Source organism: Salvia miltiorrhiza, chromosome 5 (genome assembly GCF_028751815.1).
Source record: "Salvia miltiorrhiza cultivar Shanhuang (shh) chromosome 5, IMPLAD_Smil_shh, whole genome shotgun sequence".
Lineage (NCBI taxonomy): Eukaryota > Viridiplantae > Streptophyta > Magnoliopsida > Lamiales > Lamiaceae > Salvia > Salvia miltiorrhiza.
The window spans coordinates 10,833,203-10,857,928 of NC_080391.1; the positions used below are offsets into that span (position 1 = coordinate 10,833,203).

General features: G+C 38.3%; 2 protein-coding genes across 13 annotated transcripts; one reads left to right on the forward strand and one right to left on the reverse strand.

Annotated features, from left to right (window-relative positions):
• Positions 1-2,969: 2,969 nt before the first annotated feature.
• Positions 2,970-7,282, forward strand: LOC130985967 (myb family transcription factor PHL7-like). 2 transcript variants are annotated; one of them, XM_057909216.1, is made up of 7 exons: positions 2,970-3,429; positions 4,617-4,847; positions 5,383-5,459; positions 5,555-5,597; positions 5,735-5,792; positions 6,022-6,091; positions 6,517-7,282. In XM_057909216.1, the coding sequence occupies exons 2-7, from the start codon at positions 4,628-4,630 to the stop codon at positions 7,054-7,056; spliced, it is 1,008 nt and encodes a 335-aa protein (XP_057765199.1). In that variant the 5' UTR covers positions 2,970-3,429; positions 4,617-4,627; the 3' UTR covers positions 7,057-7,282. The 2 variants fall into 2 exon arrangements, with proteins under 2 accessions (XP_057765199.1, XP_057765200.1); XM_057909217.1 differs by having other exon boundaries at positions 3,107-3,429; positions 4,617-5,014.
• Positions 7,283-7,356: 74 nt separating this feature from the next.
• On the reverse strand, positions 7,357-23,892 carry LOC130985965 (uncharacterized). 11 transcript variants are annotated; one of them, XM_057909211.1, is made up of 15 exons: positions 14,903-15,104; positions 14,482-14,699; positions 13,994-14,133; positions 12,654-12,735; positions 12,435-12,538; positions 11,430-11,556; positions 11,257-11,351; positions 10,653-10,776; positions 9,838-9,918; positions 9,566-9,664; positions 9,295-9,480; positions 8,421-8,555; positions 8,219-8,284; positions 7,999-8,130; positions 7,357-7,753 (listed from the first exon to the last, which is right to left on the reverse strand). In XM_057909211.1, the coding sequence occupies exons 3-15, from the start codon at positions 14,032-14,034 to the stop codon at positions 7,535-7,537; spliced, it is 1,491 nt and encodes a 496-aa protein (XP_057765194.1). In that variant the 5' UTR covers positions 14,035-14,133; positions 14,482-14,699; positions 14,903-15,104; the 3' UTR covers positions 7,357-7,534. The 11 variants fall into 11 exon arrangements, with proteins under 11 accessions (XP_057765194.1, XP_057765195.1, XP_057765191.1 ...); XM_057909212.1 differs by having other exon boundaries at positions 14,899-15,104; XM_057909208.1 differs by lacking the exon at positions 14,482-14,699 and having other exon boundaries at positions 14,899-15,184.
• Positions 23,893-24,726: the final 834 nt, after the last annotated feature.

Here is a 24,726-nt window from a genome sequence, read left to right on the forward strand (position 1 = left end):
ACAGCGGTTTATTTGCTGAATCAGGTACCGTCCAAATCGGTTCCTAAAACTCCTATCGAGTTATGGTCAGGGCGTCAGCCCAGCCTGCACCATATAAAGGTATGGGGTTGTCCTGCATACGTGCTAGACAAGGAAGCGAAGAAATTGGAACCTAGATGCGAATTAATGCTGTTTATCGGATACCCTAAGGGAACGAGAGGTGGTTATTTTTATAATCCTAAGGATCAGAAAGTGGTTGTTAGCACCAACGCACGATTCTTGGAACAGGATTATATAGATAACCACAAGTCTAGGTCCGAGATTGTCCTTCAAGAAATCGAAGGCAATGGGCAGGCGATTCCATCACCCCAGCCAAGTGTGCAAGTGAATGCACCACAAGACACTGCACGAACCATTGTCACAGCTGTACCACCACCGCTTCGTCGTAGTGGGAGGGTTATAGTTCAACCCGATCGATTTATGTTCTTGGGAGAATCTTCGGATCTACTCCCTGTTGATGAACAAAAGGATGTCGACCCTGATAACTATAGACAAGCGATGAAAGATCAAGATGCAGATTCTTGGTACGAGGCCATGGTTTCTGAGATAGAATCCATGGGTGCTATGGATGTATACGAGAAGACCGAACTACCAGATGGCTTTTTAGCTATAGGTAGTAGGTGGGTATACAAGAGAAAGAGAGATTCGGATGGCGAAGTCGCAGCTTTCAAAGCTAGACTGGTGGCGAAAGGTTATACCCAGGAACAGGGTATAGATTATGATGAGACCTTCTCGCCGGTTGCCATGCTCAAGTCTATCCGAATACTCCTTGCCATAGCAGCCCACATGAACCTTGAGATTTGGCAAATGGATGTCAAGACCGCTTTCCTAAACGGTTTCCTTGAAGAAGGAAGGGACATCTATATGCAGCAACCTGAAGGGTTTGTGAAGAAGGGCGAAGAACATCTTGTGTGGAAGCTTAAGAAGTCCATTTATGGACTTAAGCAAGCTTCGAGGTCATGGAACAAACGTTTTGACGAGGTCATTAAATCCTATGGATTTACTCGTTGTGAGAACGAAAGTTGCGTGTACCGTTTAGATGCCAATGGTGACGTGGTTTTCCTTGCACTTTATGTAGATGATATCCTCCTCATTGGCAACAATGCTGAGCTATTATCGGACATAAAGAAGTGGTTATCCGAACAGTTTCAAATGAAAGACTTAGGAGATGCAGCGTACATCCTGGGGATCAAGGTCGTTCGTGATCGCCAGAAAAGGATGTTGAGCTTATCTCAAGCGTCTTACATTGATACTGTGATTGCTCGTTTTAGCATGCAAAATGCCAAGAAAGGCTTGCTACCTTTTAGACATGGCATTCCCCTGTCTAAGGACATGTGTCTTAAGACGCCTAGTGAGGTTGAGAAGATGAGGAAGATACCCTATGCTTCCGCCGTAGGTAGCCTCATGTATGCGATGTTATGCACGAGACCTGATATTTGCTATGTCGTTGGCATGGTTGCAAGATATCAGTCGAACCCTGGACCAGGACACTGGACTGCGGTAAAGCATATTCTCAAGTACCTGAAACGGACTCGAGATTATAGGCTAGTTTACCAGTCAGACAGTCTATTTCCTTTGGGTTACACCGATTCGGATTTCCAGGCTGACCGGGATGAGAAGAGATCTACCTCTGGTTATGTGTTTACCTTGGGAGGTGGAGCCGTATCGTGGCGGAGTGCAAAGCAGAAGTGCATTGCAGACTCCACCATGGAAGCCGAGTATGTAGCTGCTTCGGAAGCTGCTAAAGAGGCTGTATGGTTCCGGAACTACCTCTTGGATCTAGGAGTGGTCCCTAATTTGCCTAAGAGTATCATAATTTATTGTGATAACTCGGGTGCAGTGGCAAATTCTAAGGAACCCAGGAGCCACAAGGCGTCAAAACACATAGAGAGAAAGTACCACATCATACGAGAAATCGTAAACAGAGGAGATGTGCTAGTAGAAAAGATTGATACATTGGAGAACCTAGCTGATCCTTTCACGAAAAGCTTACCGCAAAAGACCTATGAGAAGCATGCTCGAGGGATGGGATTGCGGTTGATGCCACCCACTTAGAGAAAAACTTTCAGTATAAGTGGGAGAGATGAAGTGAAGTTTTTGTAATAGCTAGTATTTAGACACATTGTATACTAAAAGTTTTGCTTTAGTATAAGTGGGAGATTGTTGGATTTGTATACTGAAAGCAAGAACTTTATGCTTGTATACAATTATTCCTGTTTTCACTATTCCTATCTCCTATCTGATTGTGTTCATGATTGCATATGTATGTTCTTTATCTCTGTATAAGTAGATTATATGGTGTGTTGTAGATCACAGAAGACCATATAATTGGAATAACCTTAAGAGATATAATATGATCACAGCCGAAATAACTCTAGGACAAGTTATTGGTTTAGGCTGCAGTATAGATGGAAGTAGTTTGTCTTGGCTACTTGTCTATACTGGTACGTCATTACGTATTGATAGGACCACAGTTTGAGATGTATTCTTCTATCTGACTTAAGTGAAGAATCAAGATCTCGGTGATTGATAAATCTTAATAATAACCAAGAAACGATCATCGGGCAAAGTGGAACGTTAATTCAATTTAATATTCCTTCACGTGCGCCTCATACGACCGAGACCAACCCGCCCTGAACCTTTCGGTCCAAATCGGTTTAGTGGATATTGTCCGTGTTTGCTCACCATAATAAGTATTCCCTCCGTTCCAACGAAATTGAGTCGTATTCATTTTTAGGTCGTCCAAATAAAATTGAATTGTCTTTCGTTTTTTGAAATAAATTAAAGTTAGTAATTACACTTTATTTTTTGAAAAATATATTACTATTTTTATTGTAATTTTTAATTTTATTTTTTCACTAAACATTAATTATTTAAATTTTGTGCACAAAACATACGCCTCAAATTGGCTAGATGGGAGGGAGCCAGGAGGGGACGGGAGTACTAAAAAAGTGTAATTCGATCCTGCTCCATCAGTAGACTGTTCGAACCAATAATATTTTTCATTAATAATTTGATTTTTCTATTTCTTTTAATTATGATATCAAAGTGCTGTTAAAATAACACCCTTCTTCCTCTTTCCCTTTCCCCCCCTCGAATAATATAAGAGTCTGATATTAAAAAAAGGAAATTGCTAATTCTTTTTCGTGAATTCAGAGCCCTTTAACGCTCATATTTCAGCTCACTACTCCTCAATTCCACTCTTCATTCATTGCATAGCTTGCAATCCGCCTAATTATATAATCTATCATTGTCCACTCAATTTGATATTTTTCCCGACGAGTTCGGGTTCCTCAGCTTCGAATTGGCAGCCGGGATTTAGCATGGTTGCGTTTAATTGGTGTTCGTGAAAGATTTGGAGGATCGCTGCTTTGAATTTCGTAGATCTGGGTACTAATTTTACCTTTGGTTCTATTGTGTTTTTCTTGTTTGAATTCTGCACCTGCTTTTCTGGGATTAGTTACACGCTATCATGAGTCAACTCCTTTTCGATTTGTGTGGAGCATTTTGGATTTGGAGAATGTTAATTTCTGATGCGTACTGCAAATTATTGCTGCTTCTCTGGAAGAACAAAGCAAAGCCGTCCGATTCTGTGTATTTTGGCCATAGTTCTGTAATTTTTATGGTTCGTTATTTCGTTTTGTCGTGACGAACGAACTGGCAAGTTTACTTAACAAAGCAACTGAAATCTGTTAATTTTTTTTCTTAGCACTTGTTCAACGACGGCTTTCCAATAAATTTGGGACCCTCTCCTCCATTTGATCTTATGTTGGAAATCGCCACGGTTATTGCTTCTGGTTTTAATGGTTTAGATGTGCTCTATTTCATGCTTTTAGAGAGATTCTTTGGACTTAATGGAATCAGATGTTGCAATTTACTGAGTGTTTCTCTTTTTGTGTGGCTTTGTCTCATTCTCCTGGTTTCTGGCCCATCATTTTGTATGGATGGTATGTTTCAGGTCCACCAATATCAACTGCTTCATAAAAGGTCATAGAAACTAGGAATATATATATGTCATCTCTGTTTTCTATGTGGCTGTTGTAGATTGCTTTCATCAATTTTCTCTCATGTACAGCTTGTTTATAACTCATCTTAGTCATCTAGATTACTTTAGATTTGAATTCAAGTGATGCTGTTGGAACTAGAGGTTAACTGTAATTCCACTTAGGTCTGTTCACCATTTTGAATTCCCTATCATGAAAACGACTGAGCTCTATCAACATTTTCAGGTTTGCAAATTTAAATTCTTTGAAGCTTGTTAAGTTAGGATGTTTTATTAATTGTTTTAAAAAAAAATTGTCTTACTGACATAACATATTTTCATGATTTAGTCATAAGAATGGAATTTGGTTTTGGTTGCAATAATTTCCCTGTTCTGCATTATGTTCACATGGAGGGGAAAAGAAGAAGTGAATAGTTGCACTACTTTCCAACTAATGATAATCAAGAAATTCGTACTATATGTATTGATGCTATTCTTTAGTGTTTGTATTTGTCAGATCATCAATTTTTATCTTAAGATTGATGCACTTGTTCAGTTATATCAGACTGACTTCAACATCTGTTTCCTGCCATAGGTTAATGAAATATGTATCAGCCCACGGGTGTTCCTAGTTCAAGTTTAGTTCACAGCAATCCAATTGTTCGAAGTCAGCCGTTAGACTCTGTTGATAGCACAATGGATCCTATCAGTGGATCTAACAGTGGGAGCAACAATCAAAGTTTGGCCTCTAAGCAGCGGCTCCGTTGGACACATGAGCTTCATGAACGGTTTGTTGATGCTGTTGCGCAGCTTGGTGGGCCAGATCGTGAGTTCTTGTTACTTGATAACATTAGTTTCACATTGATCCGAATGGCAAAGAGGAGAGAAAAGAAAAAGTAATAAGTACTCAACAACTTAAAGGATGTAGTAAAGGTTGGAGATAGTTAAAACAGAAAAATGTTCCTTTAGCTTTGTTTGCCCATTCACTAAAAGGTAGCAGTGCTTCTTCACAATATTTTCCATGGTTTACTTATGTAAAGTTACAGTTTGAGCTTATGGTGGATATAACAAAATGCTTAGCGTGCCACTTCTACTATTGAGTAGGTTTGTTGACGATAAGTATGTTGAATTGGGGAAACGCGTAGCACTGAGTTTTATGCATGAAGCAACCCGTTATTGTTTCCCCTTGTCCTGATACATGAAAGACATTCAATTTGTTTGCTTTATGTAATTCTTTAGAAAAAGTGAAAAATTTCCTGCAATAATGGATTCTAGGAATTTGATGGAAAAAGCTTATAGCAGTCTTCATTCATGTAGGAAAACTTCTCATGTTTTATTATTATTATTATTATTATCTTCAGGAGCTACTCCTAAAGGTGTTCTCAGAGTTATGGGAGTTCAAGGGCTAACAATTTACCATGTAAAAAGCCACTTGCAGGTACCCATGCCATAAAATTCCTTCTGCTTTCACCATGCTGGTGTCTGATATGTTTGATCCTTCACAGCTTGACTAACTTTTATTGTCTCAAACAGAAGTACCGGCTGGCTAAGTATCTTCCAGATTCTTCTTCTGATGGTAGGTTATAATAATGTGGTTCTATATGCTATGCTCTAGCTGTTAGTCCATTGTCATTTTAGTTCTTGAAACTTCTTCAGCTTTTGAGAATTTTTGGTATTCCATTATTGATAAGTTTTACTTGATTTGATAATAAGGGAAAAAAGCTGATAAGAAAGAATCAGGCGATATGCTTTCCGGCTTGGATGGTTCATCGTAAGTAGAGTCCACTTTCATGTCTTTGTCATTGTCCTCTTGGACCATGTCTTAATTTTTATGACTATTTTATAGTATTAGAGGACATCTGGTAATTCATTGATTATTTTTTCTCATATGTTGAATTGTTGATTAAACTGGACACTCTATTACCCTAATCCACGTGCTACTTTAGTACTATGATTAAAAAGTAATCACTTAAACAAGAGGTTGTTCTTTTTGTTTGTAGTGGAATGCAAATAACTGAAGCGCTCAAATTGCAAATGGAGGTCCAAAAGCGACTGCACGAGCAATTAGAGGTATATTCTTTGATTTCTTTTTTTATTTTATTTTATTTTATTTTATTTTTTAAAACTCTTTTTTGCTAATTTAATTATGTGGGAGATATCTTTTTTTTTTTTTTTTAATGTATATGAGAGATATCTTGATAACTCACATTTCTAAACCCCATGAAGGTTGTCTTAATTCATCAACAGATGATTCTCTTTAGATGAATCTGGATTTAGACGACTAGTTACAGCACCGAACTGTTAGAAATTCATTCAAAAAATGCTGAGATGTAGGCACAGCAACTGTTCTTCATATGAATTCAACTTGCACCATTTTATTTTACCACATGAGACCATGAGAAGGCTGTGGGAGAATTTACTAAGTCTTTTGGGAATGCTAGCTTCTTTGGCTGTGAAAAATTGTTCTTTGATGAGACTTCTGATGGTTTTTGCAGGTGCAAAGACAGCTACAGTTACGGATAGAAGCCCAAGGAAAGTACTTAAAAAAAATTATTGAAGAACAGCAGCGCATCAGTGGAGTTGTTTCAGAAGCGCCTGGCTCAGGAGCTTCTGCTCCTGAGACTGATGACGTTTGCCCAGAATCTGATAATAAAACTGACCCTGCAACCCCGGCTCCAACATCTGAATCACCTTTTGCGGACAAGCCTGCCAACGAACATGCTTCTGTGAAGAGTTTTTCTCTGGATGAATCCATGTCCTCTCATCACGAGCCTCTAACCCCTGATTCTGGCTGTCATGCAAGTTCACCAGTCGAGAGCCCTGACGGGAGGCCAGTGAAAAAGAAACGTGGGAGCAGTGATGTGGCATTTACTAAAGAAGAGATGGTTCTCTCCCATTCGATACTGGAATCGAGCTTGAACTCTCCTTACCAACAGCCACATCCCCTTTTCTTAACAAGTGAGCAGTTCGATCATTCATCAGAACTACCCATTGGCGATGAAAACCAATTGGAAAAGCTCTCTGGTATTATGTAATTCCTAGAGTTGCATATTACTAGGATCTTTCGGCATCGTAGTCGTCACCATGTATCTGTAGTGTCTAATATATATACATATAACTGCATTAAGAACCACGCCAGTATTTAGATTGTAAGCAGAAAGTTAGGTTTAGAAGTGTCAGTTGGACTACACACTTGAAACTTTGCTTCTAAGTGGATGAGAGTGTTCAGTTTAATCTTTCTGTTAATATAGCTTTTAGAAAGTCTGCTCTCCACTTTTCCTTTAAAGTATTTTTGTATCCTTTTTCGCTGTAGAAGTAATGAAAGCAGAACTCAATTTGCAGAAGAAATAGGGTGTAATAGAAAAATCAGTGGTTAAAATGGTGGCGGGCAGCAGCATGTTGAAAAATAATAAGCAAAGCGGGTAGCCTCCTAACAACATATCAAACATGAGAATACAAAGTAGAACATGGAAGAACTAAGAATGCAACATCCTACTCTACAATGAGGGTTAGTCAGGTCGAGCAGTTTCTCCTATGATTAACTCTCTTCAAGATGCAGAGACGAATGCGCTGGCTCAGAGCCTCCAGCTTCTCAAATTTCTCCCGTTTCGACTTCTTTGTGCTTGAACTAGCTTTGTTCTTTTTCTTCTTCTTCTTTGTCTCGTCCTTTGGAGAGTCTAATGTATTTTGTTCTGGATTTCGAAGAGGCGTGGCAAGGACCTTTATAGTTGTCTGTAAATTGAAGTAAAGTTGCTTGTCAGCAAAAATGAAGAAATTGAGCTACCAAATAAAATTAAACGAAACTCAGACATGTTTGCTTGAGCTACCAAATAAAAATGCAAGTTCTTGATCTCAAGAACTAAAACCGAATGAGAAGAGACTAACAGGAGATACTGCAAAAACACTGAGTGGCAGATGTGCCACACACATTTTAGCCTTTCCGGTGTTGAGAAAATGATAGAGGTATGAAAAGACACCTGGTCGGAGTTACTGATGCTTGTGTCCATAGAAGGTAGATCATCACTGCCCAAAGACGAGCATCTTCCCCAACTTTCTCTGTTTGAGCTCGTGTAGGAGCAACACTCTTCATTTTGGGCTGTTTGCTTGTCCTAACAAATTGAATTTCAAGAGCTTTAGATTCGGAGAAGTAGCTCAGTGTAATGATGCTTCACTTGAAATAGGTTCAAATGTGAGTACCTCTTGAGGTGATGTGCTACTGCCGCTGAGAATCTTTAGATCAGCTTCTTCAGAAGTCAAAGCATCCTGCAATAATTATCACATAAAATTGAAAATGCAGCTTTCTATATCTTAAGAAATGAACATTTTTTCAGGAAATCTGAACAGAAATTTACACTTCTAAAATTCCAAAGACAGATCAATTGAAGGGGGAGAGATTTACATTACAGACAGGTGCTATGTCAGAGAGTAGTTCCCCCACAGATTTTGTAGATGAAATGCTACGAGGTGCAGCAGAAGAACTAGGTGCATCAGCACTTACATTGCGAAGCCCAGCTATTATCTCATATAAAATATTCTGAAAATGAAAATAGTTACATCAGCACATACAAAAAACAAGCATCCAAGAATACACAGTGCGTAATGGCCATCAAAGCAAAGTATACAAGTACGTGTTATTACCAAGTTGCATATTACAGATTCATTTCAGGATATTTAATTGAAAATAACGTGTAAGGCTGAAACTAGTTTAACAAGTATCAGGTCATAATCAGCAGAATGTGCCGTACGTAATCTCAATTATACTCAGTACATTATAGAATGAATTCAGCAAGAGAGTATTGGCGCGATGTAAGCTGGAAAGAATACTGCCTGGAGACATGAGCTACAAAGAATATGTTCATGTAGCTGCAATTTGATGTCAAATCCAAATTGAACTACAGGCCATGCACATTAAAAATTAGTTCTCAGATATATACTTGTCACGGGCTTAATATTTAAAACAATTTTATAAGTGAATCTGCAACTTCATAATGCAAGGGATAACACAGAAATATGTACATATATACACATGCGCAGATACATATATACACACACAGCATATCTTTTCATTTTACAGCTTCAGAAAAGCATGTCTCTCAGACAGAACTTTCCATATCATTTTGAAAATTTGGTACAAAAACAAACCACAAAGTTAGATAAAAGTTCCACAATAAGCATGGGCGAGGACATTAATTTCTCAAGTTCTAGCTCAACATTGCCATGTACTATGTGAAAGAAATAATTCTAAGAATATATATACAGCACGAGCTACCTACCTCTTCCACGCCAGCACCAACTTTAACATCTCCCAGATCATAGTATTTCTCAATCTTTGATGAATATGAAGATGGAGGCCGAGGAGGATGGAGGACGTTATAGAAAAAGATGGATACAGAATCATAATAAAATTGAGGCCGCGATGAGTTGTGATCACCGTCAAATTTGATAATATTTTTGTCACCCTGTAAAGAACCAAAAACTTACAACAGTCCACATAGAATGGTAAAATATTAAAAAAAGATAAAGATCTAGAGAATGTTTCCGCACCGCATACGAATTAAAGATAGCATCAGAATGCCGAGGTTGAATAAATTTGTCATCTTTTGCATGCCCAAACAGAGCAGGAATAAATGTCTTGGGAGCAACCTGCCAGTTTGGATAATATAATGCATTAGCAGCAAAACTATATCAAGGCTCCCCATATCTCACAATAAATACAGAAAGAGAAGAGATTTATAAAAACAAGATTTCTCGAAGAGTACAGAACAAGGGTAGGACCAAAAATGACAATCTCACTACTCCTAAAGATTAGTAAAGACCTGTATGCAATCAAGCCGTGTGATATCAAATTTGGCCTTCTTCTGTATTACTCGTCGCATGTATTGAAGAGCCATCTTCACCTGTATATGGCATGGGGAGACGAGGTGGTATCACACTATCAGTAATCAAGTAGAATCAATATTTAAAATCTTACTCCTGGTCAAAAAAAATATACACCCTCCGTCCCTGAAATAAGTTTCTCTTTTTCCTTTTTGGGACGTCCCCCAAATAAGTTCCTCTTTCTTTCTTTCCATTTTTGGACAACTACCACACCACTAATAATACTTTATTTATTCTTACTTTTCACTTTTTCACCACTCTCAATACTAATTATAACACTTTTTCACATTTTCACAACTCTCAATACTATTTTTCTCCACTATCAATACACTTTATCACTTTTCCTTAAAACTCGTGCCGTCCCCAAAGAGGAACTTATTTTGGGGACGGAGGGAGTATTTAAAATCTTACAAATTATTTACAAAATTCTAGAACTTTACACAGCTAAACTGCCTCTAACAAAGACGGTCAGTTAGACTGTCCTGGTTGTTTAAGAATAACATAGGATAATAAAGTCTGGTCCTTTGCTAACTACTATACCAAGGAATTACAGGAGTTGTTTGTTGCTACACAAACTTCACATATGAGTATACTATACGATACAATTGAGACGTTTGAACTGGAAACATCCAAACTCTCAATGTAATAGAAATGGATTAAAGCAAAAGACCAGACTTCCTGACATACTACATACAGATTACAGACACAGGCAGCGAGGCAACTAATTGCAAACAATGTTAACAGAAGTCCATACTGTGAATTTAGGAAGCCGGATTTTGTACACATCTGCAAGTTCCAGCATCAGATTGAACAAATTAGAGAACGCACTGTCCAGCACCATTCCAGCTATAGAAGGGTCTTCTGCTCCATAGAGAAGGCTACAATACATTTGATGAAAGGTTATACAAGTAAGAACTAGTATCTATTTAGTAGCATCTCCAATGCAATCTGGTAAGAATTGAATATCTGAACAGAAAACAAAAATCATGACAAAGTTATCTGACAAAAGCAGTTCCTACAAAAAAAACATTAATCTGAGATGATAATCAGAAGTCAAGAGCAAGAATTAAAAAGCAAAAAGCAAGCTAGACAGAGCTCTGCTCCTTTCTTCCAGTAAAGACCAAATCAGTATATACTGACAGTTATATCATTCTAGAAAACAACTGTCTAAATAACTAATGAATCAAGAAAAAACTTGAGATTGCCACAATAAATATTTTGGGCGCCGGACGTTTCACTTTTGAAATGGGAACTTGACACCCCGGTGGTAAACAAGTACAAACTTGAAAAAGTTAGGGGCCTGATGGATGATTTGTTAGCCCAATAGATCTGAGGCAGAGAGACAATCAATCACCAACCTTGTTACTGCACCCATTGATCTTCCCCAAAGGCCAATGCGAGATACTTTCTCATTGCTCCTCAAATATGATATCACAACTTTGAGGTCATTTTTCTGAAATTAAGGCAGGGACTTTTACTTCGGTCATGGAACGCATAGTAAAGCAGATAACAGATGACCAAGGAAAGGTACCTCATGCCAACCAAGACTAACATAATCTCCATCAGACAAGCCAGAACCTGAAAAATCAAGAGTGAACACTGTGATATTTGAAGGCAGAAGAACTACAGCTGCTTCATTTGCATCTGCCCGACATCCACTGCACAATAAGAAAAAAAAACCAATAAGTTTTTACTACATCAAATGAGATGAAATCTCTCGTTCTGCATTCTCTAATCCACATAAATTTGGGAATAACTTCATTTTTGGTTTGGTCGGTTAACTAAATTGTGGGAATATTTATTCGACATGTGATGGAAGAGGCCTAACAATTTTGGAATTTTGGTGAAGTCTTTTCAAATTACCAAATTTAGCCATAATTTGGACGGTGAAATTTTGCCCGGTTTGATAAGCTAGCCAAAATCATCTGACATGTGCAATGGCGTGGAAGATGGAACACTTCACGAAGTCCAGCATTAATACAACCCCTTATACCTTAAATGAGACGTATGTGCGTGCACACACGCATCTTTCAAGTCATTTTGGCATTAGCGGCTGATTTTCTAGTGTGAGAAATCGGCCAGATCGCACTTAATTGTCAGAATCATGGGAACATTGATAATTTTAAAAGAATTGGCCAAACAGAAAATTGTCACAAAGTCTTGGAATTTTTTGGCTATTTTAGGGATGGAAGTAGTTGGGAAGTTATTCTGTTGATGTTGTGATTTCTATTAACTCATTTCTAATGAGTAAAGTGATTCTGTTATAGACCATTTTGATTCCTCAAAAGAAGCAAGATGTTGATAAGTGAAGATTTGATTCTGCAAACAACCAGGGGTATGTGTAGTAAAATCAAACATCCAGCTGGAATTCATAATATACCCTACTATTGAATGATTTTCTCATACTTTGCTATCCATAAAACACAACTAAATTCATGTTGGTCATCCTCAACAGATAACTGAGGAAAGAAACTAGTTCATAAATATGAAGAAGCAACATCTAACATAATAAATTTCTCAAAAGAAGACAGTATACCTGTTCCCATGGCAATATATGACACAAGGGAGAGGCGAATCATCTGGGACCTGTGAAGGAGCGTAATGGCTACATCTTAAGGTATGACCCCTTTCATTACTAAGCTGCAAAGTTAACTGAACTTTCAGCACTAAGTACGATCAGGTCGAGAAATGCAAAACAAACATTCATTAATTCAGTGTATGAGACAAGATTTTGATAACTGATGCCCATACTTGCCTCCACATCTTCTCTGTTGTATTTTCTTCCTGCAAGGGTAAAATCTTTTTCCCATAGATATTGATCTGGGTTGTAATCAGCCCTGTTTCCATAGCAAGTGGAGGTAGTAAATTAAAATAATAATGGTAGCAACTTGCTCATATGAGTAGATGGATATTTCGAAAACTGATACAAGTTAAGGAAATTTAAGAAATCACAGAAAGTAAATTACTAAACTACTAATCATGTTTTAGGTTTGGAAAGAATATAATGACAATTACTGCCAATTGTACTCAGCAAACACCATGATAAATACGTAGCTGGCCGAAACCTAGGTACAGAACTTACTGGCAAGCACAGATGCACCTCAGAGTACAGTTTATCTTCTATCAAGTCTGAGTCCATAATAGCTAATTACATAGTTCGCACAAGTTCACAGGCAAAAATTAAGGATACATCATACGTGTGAGTGACATATATACTCTCACATGAAACCTAATGGCAATCATAATAAAAGGAGCAAAAGAAAGATTAACACTAGATGCTACAAGATATTTTATCTCATTTGAAGCTGCACTCCGGAGGACCATTTCTAAAAGCCCATAAAGTCCAAACTGTTATTAATACAGAAAGGAAAGTTAATGCATGTGTAACAAAGAAAAATTAATTATAGCTCTTCGGAAATTGAATTATCCATTATCAACCAACACAAAGATATTTAGATAGTATGTGTCAGTAAAACAATCGGAAGAGAGTGAACAATATATTCATCAATATGAAAATGAGGTAAACCAATGTCCCAAAAAGAGTCTGAGTTGCCCAGTTCAGAAGTCAAACTATATCAATAGACCCGAAATAGACTGATTCCAGGATGTGCTTAAAGTCTAATACAAGCGAACATACAATCAGTAGTCTGCATTAAATAGACAGCATCTTATCTACAGAATCAATTTGATGCCCTTGCACATTTTCCATACTGATTCTTCTCTTCTCTATATTACCTAAAACAGCACAAACACATACCACCATTCCTTTTTCTAGCTCCTTGACTGATCAATATGAGAAGGTGGTTAAAAACAATTATATCATCTACAACCAAGCAATTTAACCCTTTCACTGGGGCAGATATTTATTTTGCCTTCTACATCTGCAGCATGATTACTTGGCTTCAACTCTAGAAAGCACATAGGTTTAGAAATATGGGGTTGGAGACCTAATATCTACAATACAAATGTGTACTTTCATATAATTCAGAAACCCAAAGGCCAAAACAAATATTCATTATGCTAGTAAAACGGATGTAGAAGTTCAGGAAAAAAAATGGAGGAAAAAAGTGAATGAGCTTCAAGCAGGAGACATACCTGGGCGGCCTAATGACAAAATTAATAAATTGGTCAATCATCTCGAGCAGAACAACTCAAGCAACAAATCCCAATTGAAGAGTTTCATTTTCCACCCATGGCATAAGCGGCTGCCCTACTTCTCACTTTACACGTGAAATCTGCGCAGTTGAGGAAAAAATCTCAGAGGGGTATTGGGAGCTGGATTTCATAAAAATTAACAAATCTCCTCGAATATCATTGTATCAGAAAACCGAATCCGGCAACTATCTAAGTTTGATACCCATATAAGCAAGTTTTAGACCGCAGAATCCAAATCTTGCACTAAACTCAAACCCACGGGCGATGACTAATAGTTCAATGCCTAAAACTCTCAACTTCATTAATCATTTTCCTCCCATTACATGAATCTTGCACCGCTGAGCTCCTGTTCTCTCTGAATCACATGCATCAATGGTACATGGCATCAAAGAATCCCGAGTAATGCAGCTAATTAATTAAAGCATTACCCATAAAAAGTCGGAATTTCAACACAAACAGATCTTGGAAGCTATATTCCCCGTAAAAGAGCTACGAGGTTGGAATAAAAGGCGAAGAATATCATAACAAAGCGAAAGGGGAAAAAACAGCAAGAAGGGCGAAACCCAAGGGCTCGATCTAGAGAGTAGGAGCTCAAGCCCACACAAAATTTTGCAGCTCGCGAACTGAAATTTTCAAAAAAGGAACCCTGATAAAAAAGGAAAAAGAGAAGAAAAGGGCTTTATCTTTGTTCGGTATTAATTATGAAAACGTTAGTTGGTGTTATTAAGTATGGTAGAGAAAAGGTGAGAGACCAATCTTTTGGAAGAAGCGAAATAATTTAGGGGGATTTGCGGCCAAAGAAACACAGCGGCAGACATATGATGTTCGGAGATTGGAAAATTCACCTACAGGCAACGGCGGAGACGATGGTGATGGTGATGGCGATGGCGATGGCGGTGGTGGTGCAAAAGCTGCTTGTGATTGCACGAATAGTGTTTGGTATTCCGAAAAAGTAACGCCGTTACAGCTACGGACCACAATTTCCCATAAGACCAACCAACCAGCTATCATCTCTCATGTTTATTTCATGGAATTGCATTTTACATAAACCTTAAAAGCTTCAGCGACGCTGTCGTTTTATAATATGTTTGCTTCCTTGCTTTCCTTTTTCGTCTACATAAAACTAATTGATTTTTGCTGCCTTAGTCATCGCACGTCCCTTTATGCAATTCAATCTTAGCTCAAAAAATATTATGTCAACTTTGCAATTTACTCCATCTTGTTATCCATGTTAGTAACGAACTAAGATAAATCAAATGTCTTCATACTTTTTATATTTATAAAGCATAAATCATACAATTAAATTAACTAATAAAACATCAATCAAATGCTACCGAATCCACCGTCTAGATTTTCCAAATAAAATGAGGACTGATGCTAGCAGACAAGGGATCGAACAAATTTAATTGCCAAACTTAAATTTGAAGACAAATCCTAAATTTTGGTGTCAACGTTGGTCAACGTAGCATTTACCTATTGCCCATTCCTCTCCTCGCATTAATAAATGTGCGATATATTATTTTAATTTATCTCCCAAATAATTATGCAAATTATTAGCGAAAGTAAAAGACATCTAATCTGTGAAGAGTAATTATGTTCCCAGACAGCAAAACATATGATTTTAACGTTACAACTAACTCTTTCCTTATGATTGCTATTTTTTTTTTTTGTTATTGAATAAATATTTTTAAAGATGATATGATAATGAATTCAAACTTAAAATATTTGGGCTTATGCAGCATTACTATTTCTCCTAAAATTTAAAGTTAATTAATTACCACATTAATTAATAAAGCACCCTCTAGCTAACAAACCAGTTCCATTAATTGTCTTAAATAATTTGTTCCCAGTGGCGAGAGGAATCCTTTCCATGACCACCACATGCAGTCACCGATTGTCATTCCTTATGCCTATTAATTTATTAATTAATTAACATTTTTGTAATGACCCCAATCATTTGATGCTAAGCATGTAAAAACAAAAGTAAAGACAAAGTGGCAAACATACTTTAAAGTTTAAACAGCACGAAATGTTAATTTAAGTGTATGTATATTCTTAGTAAATCCCAAGTATTTATATACATGAGAATTACATCGTACTTTAGGTAGTACTATATACCATATATTTGTGAAAAATAGTGACTGGGGAGTAAAGGGGGCATGCATTGCAGTTCCCTTCACGTAAAGCAAAGTGGGGATTGCGAAGTCAATTCATTGTGATCTGTAATGCCTAAATAAGTGGGAGCAGCCATTGCGACCACACCACAACTTACTGACCCTTTTCTGAAGTGAAGGGGACAGATGAGCAGGCCCCAAGTATTTCATTTCTGCACATAATAATTAATGTTATCTATTGCTTTTCGTTTCTTTTATTTTTTTTCTTTTTCATTTGATTTTAAAACTGGGTTTTGCTTAATTTCCTAGATCTCTGTGGCCATGGTGACATATGATTGTTTGGCCTCAAACATGCAAGTCCGAGATTTTAGTTTTACAACTGCATCTGCATGATTGATGATAGAAACATGAAGAACGGAGAGACTGATTTGACAATGTTTACTCTAAAAAATGGCCAAATACAAGATAAGGAAAACGTACTGCATGCCTCCAACAAAGTAAAATCTGAGTTTACTGCCTCTAATCCTGCATGCAAATAAAGGACAGCTGTGGTGTGGTGGCTTCATTAATACTTCACATACACATACATCAAACTTCCATAATATGATCCCATCCTACACTAAATTTTAGATAAATGAACAAATTTTCCACTATCGTCCACAAAATGCTAAGTTGTGCTATGATGATTGAAGCATTAAATAATTAAAGTCCAAACAAATTTCATAAAATGCTAAAACGATCAGCTAGCATTGATGCATGGGTTACAATTCTCATTCTCCATTTGCTTCAAAACTAATATATAGAGAGTACTTCCGAAGCTCCTTAAAATAATTTATAAGTTGTTTAGGAGTTTAAGCTCTTGAAAAATGTTTAACAAAATAAACTCGAACAACTTATAAGCTTCTCAAAAAATAAGTTCTTCAATTCTAATTATATTTTTTCATAATCTTATAAGCAACAATCATTTTATAAAGATAATTCTACTATGGTATGTTATTTTCATCATATAACTTCAATTTCATCCATCTTGAGTTTTCTCTCTTTAACTCACAATTGCTCTCTCACTTATTAGTCCAATTATTCAAACACTTTAACAATTTATAAACTCTTGAGACCTTACATCCTATAAACTCTTAATACCTTAAGCTCTCTAAAATAAGCTTAGTCAAACACCCCATAGTATAACTAGTTAGTATATATCTTATGTACTCCCTCCGTCCCAGCTGAAATGTCTTGTTTCTTTTCGGTACGGAGATTAAGAAATGTGTATAAAATAGATAAAGTGGGTTGATGAAAATTATTTAAATATTAAGTACAGAGAGATAGTGTATTGCCAAAAAAGGAAACAAGACATTTCAAGTGGGACAACCCAAAAAGGAAAACAGGACATTTCAGCTGGGACGGAGGGAGTATATAACTATACATGTCATTCTACAACTCCAAATTAAGCACGCACGGTTTATTATGTTAGTAAAAAATGGAAGTAGGTAAGCCACCTACCACCTCCCACTCTTTGCCACCTACCACCATCTGCCACCTACCACCTCTCATCCCCTATAAAATCCTTCCTCGCAGCAGCAACAAAACACACCAAACAACTATCAAACAAAGCTTTCAGCTAAGAAAGATAGAGAGAGAAATAGAGAGAGAAAAATCTTGTGAGAGAAAACTTCAGTGTGGAAGTTATACACGAGTGATAAAAGTGAGTTGAGAGATAGCCTCTGCGTAGGCAGATACAAAATACAGTGTGGTAATTTTGTTGTACTCCTCCTTTTGAGATTCTCTAATATATTGGTGTGGGTCCGTGGACGTAGGCAGTTTGGCCGAACCACGTTAAAAATATCGGTGTCATTTATTTTTCTCGTTTCATATCGGTCGATATCCAAAATGTTGCGTCTAATTTCCTAACAACTGGTATCAGAGCCACGTTGGTGGCGAAATTTTTTTTCTTGCGCTGGTACTATTCACGTGAATAGTGAATTAGTGAATAGTAAATTTTTGCGAACAGTGTTTCGTGCGCAACGGTAATTATTCTTTTAAAATTCTTAGTATGCTCTGTGGTTGCAGTGTAAACTGAACCTCCACATCAGAAACGAATTTTTTGAGAAAATTATCGTGTTTTTTGATCGAGTGGGAGCAATGTCGACAGACGATAAAATTTTCAAAATGGAGAAATTCAATGGTGTGAATTTTGGATTTTGGAAAATGCAAATGGAGGATTACTTGTACCAGAAGGACCTGTATAAGCCCTTGAAGGAAAAGCCAGTGGATATGAAGGACGACGAGTGGGAGGTGCTTGATCGAAAAGCACTCGGCGCAATCAGACTGACCTTGTCAAAGTCAGTCGCCTTCAACATAAAGCATGAGAAGACAACAGCGTCTCTCATGAAAGCTTTATCCAGCATGTACGAGCAGCCGTCTGCAGCAAATAAAGTTCATTTGATCAAGAAATTGTTCAATATGAAAATGACGGAGAGCGGAAGATTTGGAGAACATTTGAACGAGTTCAACGAAGTGACGGACCAACTTACCACGGTGGACATCAAATTCGATGATGAGGTCCGGGCTTTGTTAATTCTTGGGCAGTTACCTGAGAGCTGGAATGGCACAGTCACGGCCATTAGCAGCTCTGCCGGTAAGTCCAAAATGAAGTTCGATGATGTCGTGAGCATGATCTTAACCGAGGAGATCCGGAGGCAGTCAGATGTAGTCTCCACTTCAGGTGCCGCTTTAAATGCAGAAAGCAGAGGCAGAAACTCAAACAGAAGTCAAGGGCGTGGACGGAGCAAGTCAAGGAATGGCAGGCAGAGCTCCAGGATCCACAAGAATTCCAACAAATCAAAGTCTGTTGAATGTTGGAACTGTGGTCAGGTCGGACACTACAGAACGCAGTGTAAAGTACCTTCAAAGGGAAACGAGACAAAGACCGAAGCCAATGTTGTGGCTGAAGAAGAAGGCGATGCCTTGATATGTTCCATGGAGAAAAGGGCCGAGTATTGGGTCATAGACTCTGGAGCATCTTTCCATGCCACCTCGAATCGAAATTCCTTCATAAATTACATGTCGGGAAATTTCGGAGAAGTATATCTCGGAGATGATCACCCATGCAGCGTGGTGGGCATAGGAGAAGTACAGATCAAACTCAATGGATCTGTATGGAAATTGAAAGACGTGAGACACATTCCAGAGTTGAGGAAGAACTTGATCTCCGTCAAGCAATTGTCAAGAGAAGGATGTGATACACACTTCTCAGGTGATTATTGGAAAATCACTAAGGGCGCAATGATTCTTGCACGTGGCAAGGATACTGGAAGCCTATACACAACGATGAATGCGTGTGTGACAATTGCAGTTGCTGATAGCAAGAAGAATGCAAATTTGTGGCACCAAAGACTTGGGCACATGAGCCAGAAAGGGCTCAAGTATATGCATTCGAAAGGGAAACTACCAGAGCTTCAGTCTGTTGATATAGACTTTTGCGAAAGTTGTATCTACGGGAAGCAGAAGAGGGTGAGTTTCAATACCAGTGGTAGAACTCCGAAGCAAGTAAAGCTTGAGTTAGTCCACACAGATGTTTGGGGCCCAGCAGCAGTTTCATCCAATGGCGGAAAGTCTTACTTTGTGACTTTCATCGATGACCACTCGAGAAAGGTGTGGGTTTACTTCTTGAGACACAAGTCAGAGGTGTTCGAGGCGTTCAAGAAGTGGAAGGCCATGGTGGAAAATGAAACTGGCTTACGGATAAAGAAGTTGAGATCCGATAATGGTGGAGAATACGAAGATATGGCGTTCAAGAAATTTTGTTACCAGGATGGCATCAAGTTAGAAAGGACGTTGCCAGGGACACCACAACAAAATGGAATTGCAGAACGCATGAACCGGACGTTGACAGAAAGAGCTAGGAGCATGAGGATACATGCAGGACTGCCAACACAATTTTGGGCAGAAGCTGTCAACACAGCGGCATATCTCGTTAACCATGGGCCATCTGTACCATTGGAGTACAGAATACCTGAGGAAGTTTGGAGCGGCAAAGAAATTAAACTTTCTCACTTGAAAGTATTTGGTTGTGTCGCGTATGTACACATTAGTGATAATGCCAGGAGTAAGCTCGACTCCAAATCACTAAAATGTACTTTCATTGGATATGGTGGAGATGAGTTCGGGTACCGTTTTTGGGATGACAAAAACAGGAAGGTCATTCGAAGCAGGAATGTCATATTCAATGAAAATGTGATGTACAAGGACAGGAATGCAGTGCAGTCCACCGACACAACAAGTGACGATCCAACATACGTTGATCCAGATGATACTGCAGAGTGCAGTACATCAAAGCAAACAGATGAAGGTTTGCAGACGGAGGAGCCCAACTCTGAGGCTGATCCACCACAGTCTCCAGTTCCAGCTCCAACTCCTATACCCAGGAGGTCATCTCGACCTCATGTTCCAAACAGGAAGTACATGAATCAAATGTTACTGACCGATGCTGGTGAACCTGAATTCTATGAAGAAGCATGTCAAGTCGGAGATTCTGTCAAGTGGGAGCTTGCAATGAAAGAAGAGATAAAATCTCTTATCTCTAATATGACGTGGGAACTAGTTGAGTTGCCCAAAGGAAAGAAAGCTCTACACAACAAATGGGTGTACAGAATCAAAGAAGAGCATGATGGTTCAAAGCGATATAAGGCAAGATTGGTAGTCAAAGGTTTCCAACAGGAAGAAGGAATTGACTACACAGATATCTTTGCTCCGATTGTAAAGTTGACAACAATCCGGTCGGTCCTGAGTATTGTCGCAACGGAGGACTTGCATCTAGAGCAGTTAGATGTGAAAACTGCTTTCCTCAATGGTGACTTAGAGGAGGAAATATACATGCAACAACCAGATGGATTCTCTGTCAAAGGAAAGGAGAAGCTGGTGTGCAAGTTGAAAAAGAGCCTGTATGGCTTGAAGCAAGCTCCAAAGCAATGGTACAAGAAGTTTGATGGATTCATGCAGAAAAATGGCTACATGAAGTGCAATGCTGACCATTGTTGTTACTTCAAGAGGTTCGAGTCCAGCTATATCATCTTGCTACTTTATGTTGATGACATGTTAGTAGCCGGCTCAGACTTGAACGAAATCAAGAAGTTGAAAAGACAGCTTTCAGCGGAGTTCGAGATGAAGGACTTAGGAGAAGCAAAGCAAATTCTCGGGATGAGAATTTACAGAGACAAGCAAAAAGGTGTTTTGCAGTTGTCTCAGGCCAACTACGTCAATCGAATCTTGCAAAGATTCAACATGAGCAGTGCTAAGCCGGTTAGCTCAGCATTAGCTAACCATTTCCGCCTATCCAAAGAGCACTCTCCAAAGACTAAGGAGGAAAGAGACTTCATGGCTAAAATTCCTTACGCCTCAGCCATTGGAAGTCTGATGTATGCCATGGTCTGTACTAGACCAGATATCGCTCATGCAGTGGGAGTTGTGAGCAGATTTATGGCAAATCCAGGAAAGCAGCATTGGGAAGCAGTAAAATGGATATTGAGATATCTACGTGGATCTACTGATAGATGCTTATGCTTTCGACGAGGTGATGTAGCACTACAAGGTTTTGTAGATGCAGATTTTGCCGGTGAGGTAGATCGCAGGAGAAGCACTACCGGTTATGTCTTTACTGTTGGCACGACTGCTGTTAGTTGGATCTCGCAGATACAAAAGATTGTTGCTTTATCCACTACAGAAGCAGAGTACGTGGCAATCACCGAGGCTAGCAAAGAAATGATCTGGTTACAAGGGTTGTTGGCAGAATTGGGTTTTGATCAGACGAAGAATGTCTTGCACAGCGATAGTCAGAGTGCGATACATCTGGCAAAGAATTCAGCATTTCATTCTAGAACGAAGCATATTGGACTTCGTTATCATTTCATCAGATCTCTGTTGGAGGATGAGGTGTTAATACTTGAAAAGATCCAAGGAGCTCAAAATCCAGCCGACATGCTTACAAAGGCAGTAACCATTGATAAATTGAAGTTGTGCTCAGCTTCAATTGGTTTGCTAGAATGACAAAGACAGAAAGGCTGTTGCGTTGATCGAGGTGTGAAGACAGATTGAAATCAGTCTTCAAGTGGGAGATTGTTAGTAAAAAATGGAAGTAGGTAAGCCACCTACCACCTCCCACTCTTTGCCACCTACCACCATCTGCCACCTACCACCTCTCATCCCCTATAAAATCCTTCCTCGCAGCAGCAACAAAACACACCAAACAACTATCAAACAAAGCTTTCAGCTAAGAAAGATAGAGAGAGAAATAGAGAGAGAAAAATCTTGTGAGAGAAAACTTCAGTGTGGAAGTTATACACGAGTGATAAAAGTGAGTTGAGAGATAGCCTCTGCGTAGGCAGATACAAAATACAGTGTGGTAATTTTGTTGTACTCCTCCTTTTGAGATTCTCTAATATATTGGTGTGGGTCCGTGGACGTAGGCAGTTTGGCCGAACCACGTTAAAAATATCGGTGTCATTTATTTTTCTCGTTTCATATCGGTCGATATCCAAAATGTTGCGTCTAATTTCCTAACATATTACACTCAGACGCTCGAAACTGAATCATCACTCTTTCTATTTGAATGATGATATGCTTTTCTTTTTGGGTACCTAAATACCAAGTCGTGAGTTTCCTCTAAATATCCACTCTTTAGGTTATTCGAAACACCTTTCGAAAAGAAAAGAAAAAAAAGTTACTCTTCCTTCCAAAAAAACAGCTTCAATGTAGTATTTAGGTGCTACTAAGTTCGGAGGATTAGATATTATATCATGTTCCATTGGGTGCGGCTCCCATAGTCAATGTAAAAAAGAAAGATGGGAGTGAGCAAGCTACGTACAATGACAGTATGCATTATTTCTCATACATAAATTATTCCCATTGCAAGTATCAGTTTCATGGAGGAAAATAAAACACAAGAGAACACCAGAGAACATAAATTTTCAGGAAAATCTCGTGCTCTTTCATCTTTTCTATTGGTTTTGGGATTGATGATTGCCAATGGCGGCCGGGACTTGAGGTGCGTAAATTTTACTATATGAATTCATATATAGGCTCGTCCCCAAACGTTTGTTTTTTTTCTGGTTCCACCACAGCATATAGCCGTGAGATTAAAATTCCTAAAACCGACCCAAAGGGTGCATATCATTACCACGAGGAGAAATTGATTAGCGCTTAGTAATCATCTTTGTGCTCAAGATACAAAACCAGAGTAATAAAGATGCAATAAATTTTTTTGAGTGCAGAGAAATTGTTTCAATCAACAGAAGTCACTTTGCTGCAAATGCGAGTGTTTATAATAGCAACGGTTCTGCAATTTTCCATGTGCCGCAATGAATAAAAAGTGAAAGCAAAACTGAGATCATTTGTTCATCCAGTTCTATGAATGCATTTCAGATCTATTTATAGGAACAACGCTTTGCATTGGTTTTGACATTCTCTCTCTCGATCTCTCTCCACATTGCTTCGTGTAATCGTAGCAACGCACCACTGAAATAAAATAAACTGATAAATATGAGCGACTAACCGAGTGCCTCTGAGTCTGAGAGAGAGTGATTTCTTCAGGAAGCTTGAGCAGTGGACGGCGGAGAAACAGGAAGAGGAGCGGCGGATCCCGGTGGCCGTCGCCGAGCTCTAACCCTCCGCCATCTCGATTACCAGAGAAAAAATTATCTACGACCGCGCGACTATGAGTCGAAGAGCGTGCGACACTTCTGGCGGTAAAAAATAATGTAGACCGATTTTTGTGGGCTTAGATCGTTGACTTATTCTCGTTAAATTGGCTTAATTGGATTTAGGAATTCCACGACTTCACCCTTGGCCCATCGAAGAAGCGGCCTTTTTTTGTGGGTAAAATTTTTATTGTTTTACTTTTCCATGATAGGTCAAAATGGCATTAGGGTCAGCATGATTTATTTAATTCGATCACGTACCATACAAAATAATCGACCGCATCCATATGGTTTTAACCGATCCAGTAAATAGCTAGAAATTTCAAAATAAATACTCCCTCCGTCCACTAATTGTTGTCCTAGGTGAAGTGTAAATTTACACTTCACCTAGGACAACAATTAGTGGACGGAGGGAGTATTAAAAATCGTTATAACAGGTAACTTAAAAATTGGATAGGTCAGTTGTTCGATTTTTGTAATTCATACTTCATAGCATGAAAAAAATGAAAATAGTCTGTTTTCAATACCTAAAATTCTAAACCCTCAAATTTTTTATTTCAAAAAATTAAATGTACTGATCAATTTGATTAACCAAATTTTAAGATGATATTCAGTATGATTTATCTATGGGTTTAATTTTTCATGTTTCTAATTTGTTTGAAAAAAAAAAAAAAGAGCGCTTGTTTGGTTAGTCGTATGTAGCATAATGTCAAAAGTCTGAATTGGTGCTCCGTGCGCACAATGGTAACTCATTAATTTGTTAAGGTATGTCGTTGGGTTGCTTGTGTCTATTTTGTGCACATGATTAAATTTTCCAGAATAGCCATAAGGTAAATCTCAAATTACCATATATTTTGCTCTTTTTGTA

Coding starts and splice junctions, on each gene's coding strand:
- LOC130985967 (XM_057909216.1), top strand. CDS start 4,628: ATGTATCAGCCCACGGGTGTTCCTAGTTCAAGTTTAGTTCACAGCAAT. Junction 5,460..5,554: donor ATGTAAAAAGCCACTTGCAG/GTACCCATGCCA, acceptor TGTCTCAAACAG/AAGTACCGGCTGGCTAAGTA. Junction 6,092..6,516: donor GACTGCACGAGCAATTAGAG/GTATATTCTTTG, acceptor TGGTTTTTGCAG/GTGCAAAGACAGCTACAGTT.
- LOC130985965 (XM_057909207.1), bottom strand. CDS start 14,034: ATGATTGACCAATTTATTAATTTTGTCATTAGGCCGCCCAG. Junction 10,777..11,256: donor TCAATGGGTGCAGTAACAAG/GTTGGTGATTGA, acceptor AATGTATTGTAG/CCTTCTCTATGGAGCAGAAG. Junction 9,481..9,565: donor CTATCTTTAATTCGTATGCG/GTGCGGAAACAT, acceptor GGTTCTTTACAG/GGTGACAAAAATATTATCAA.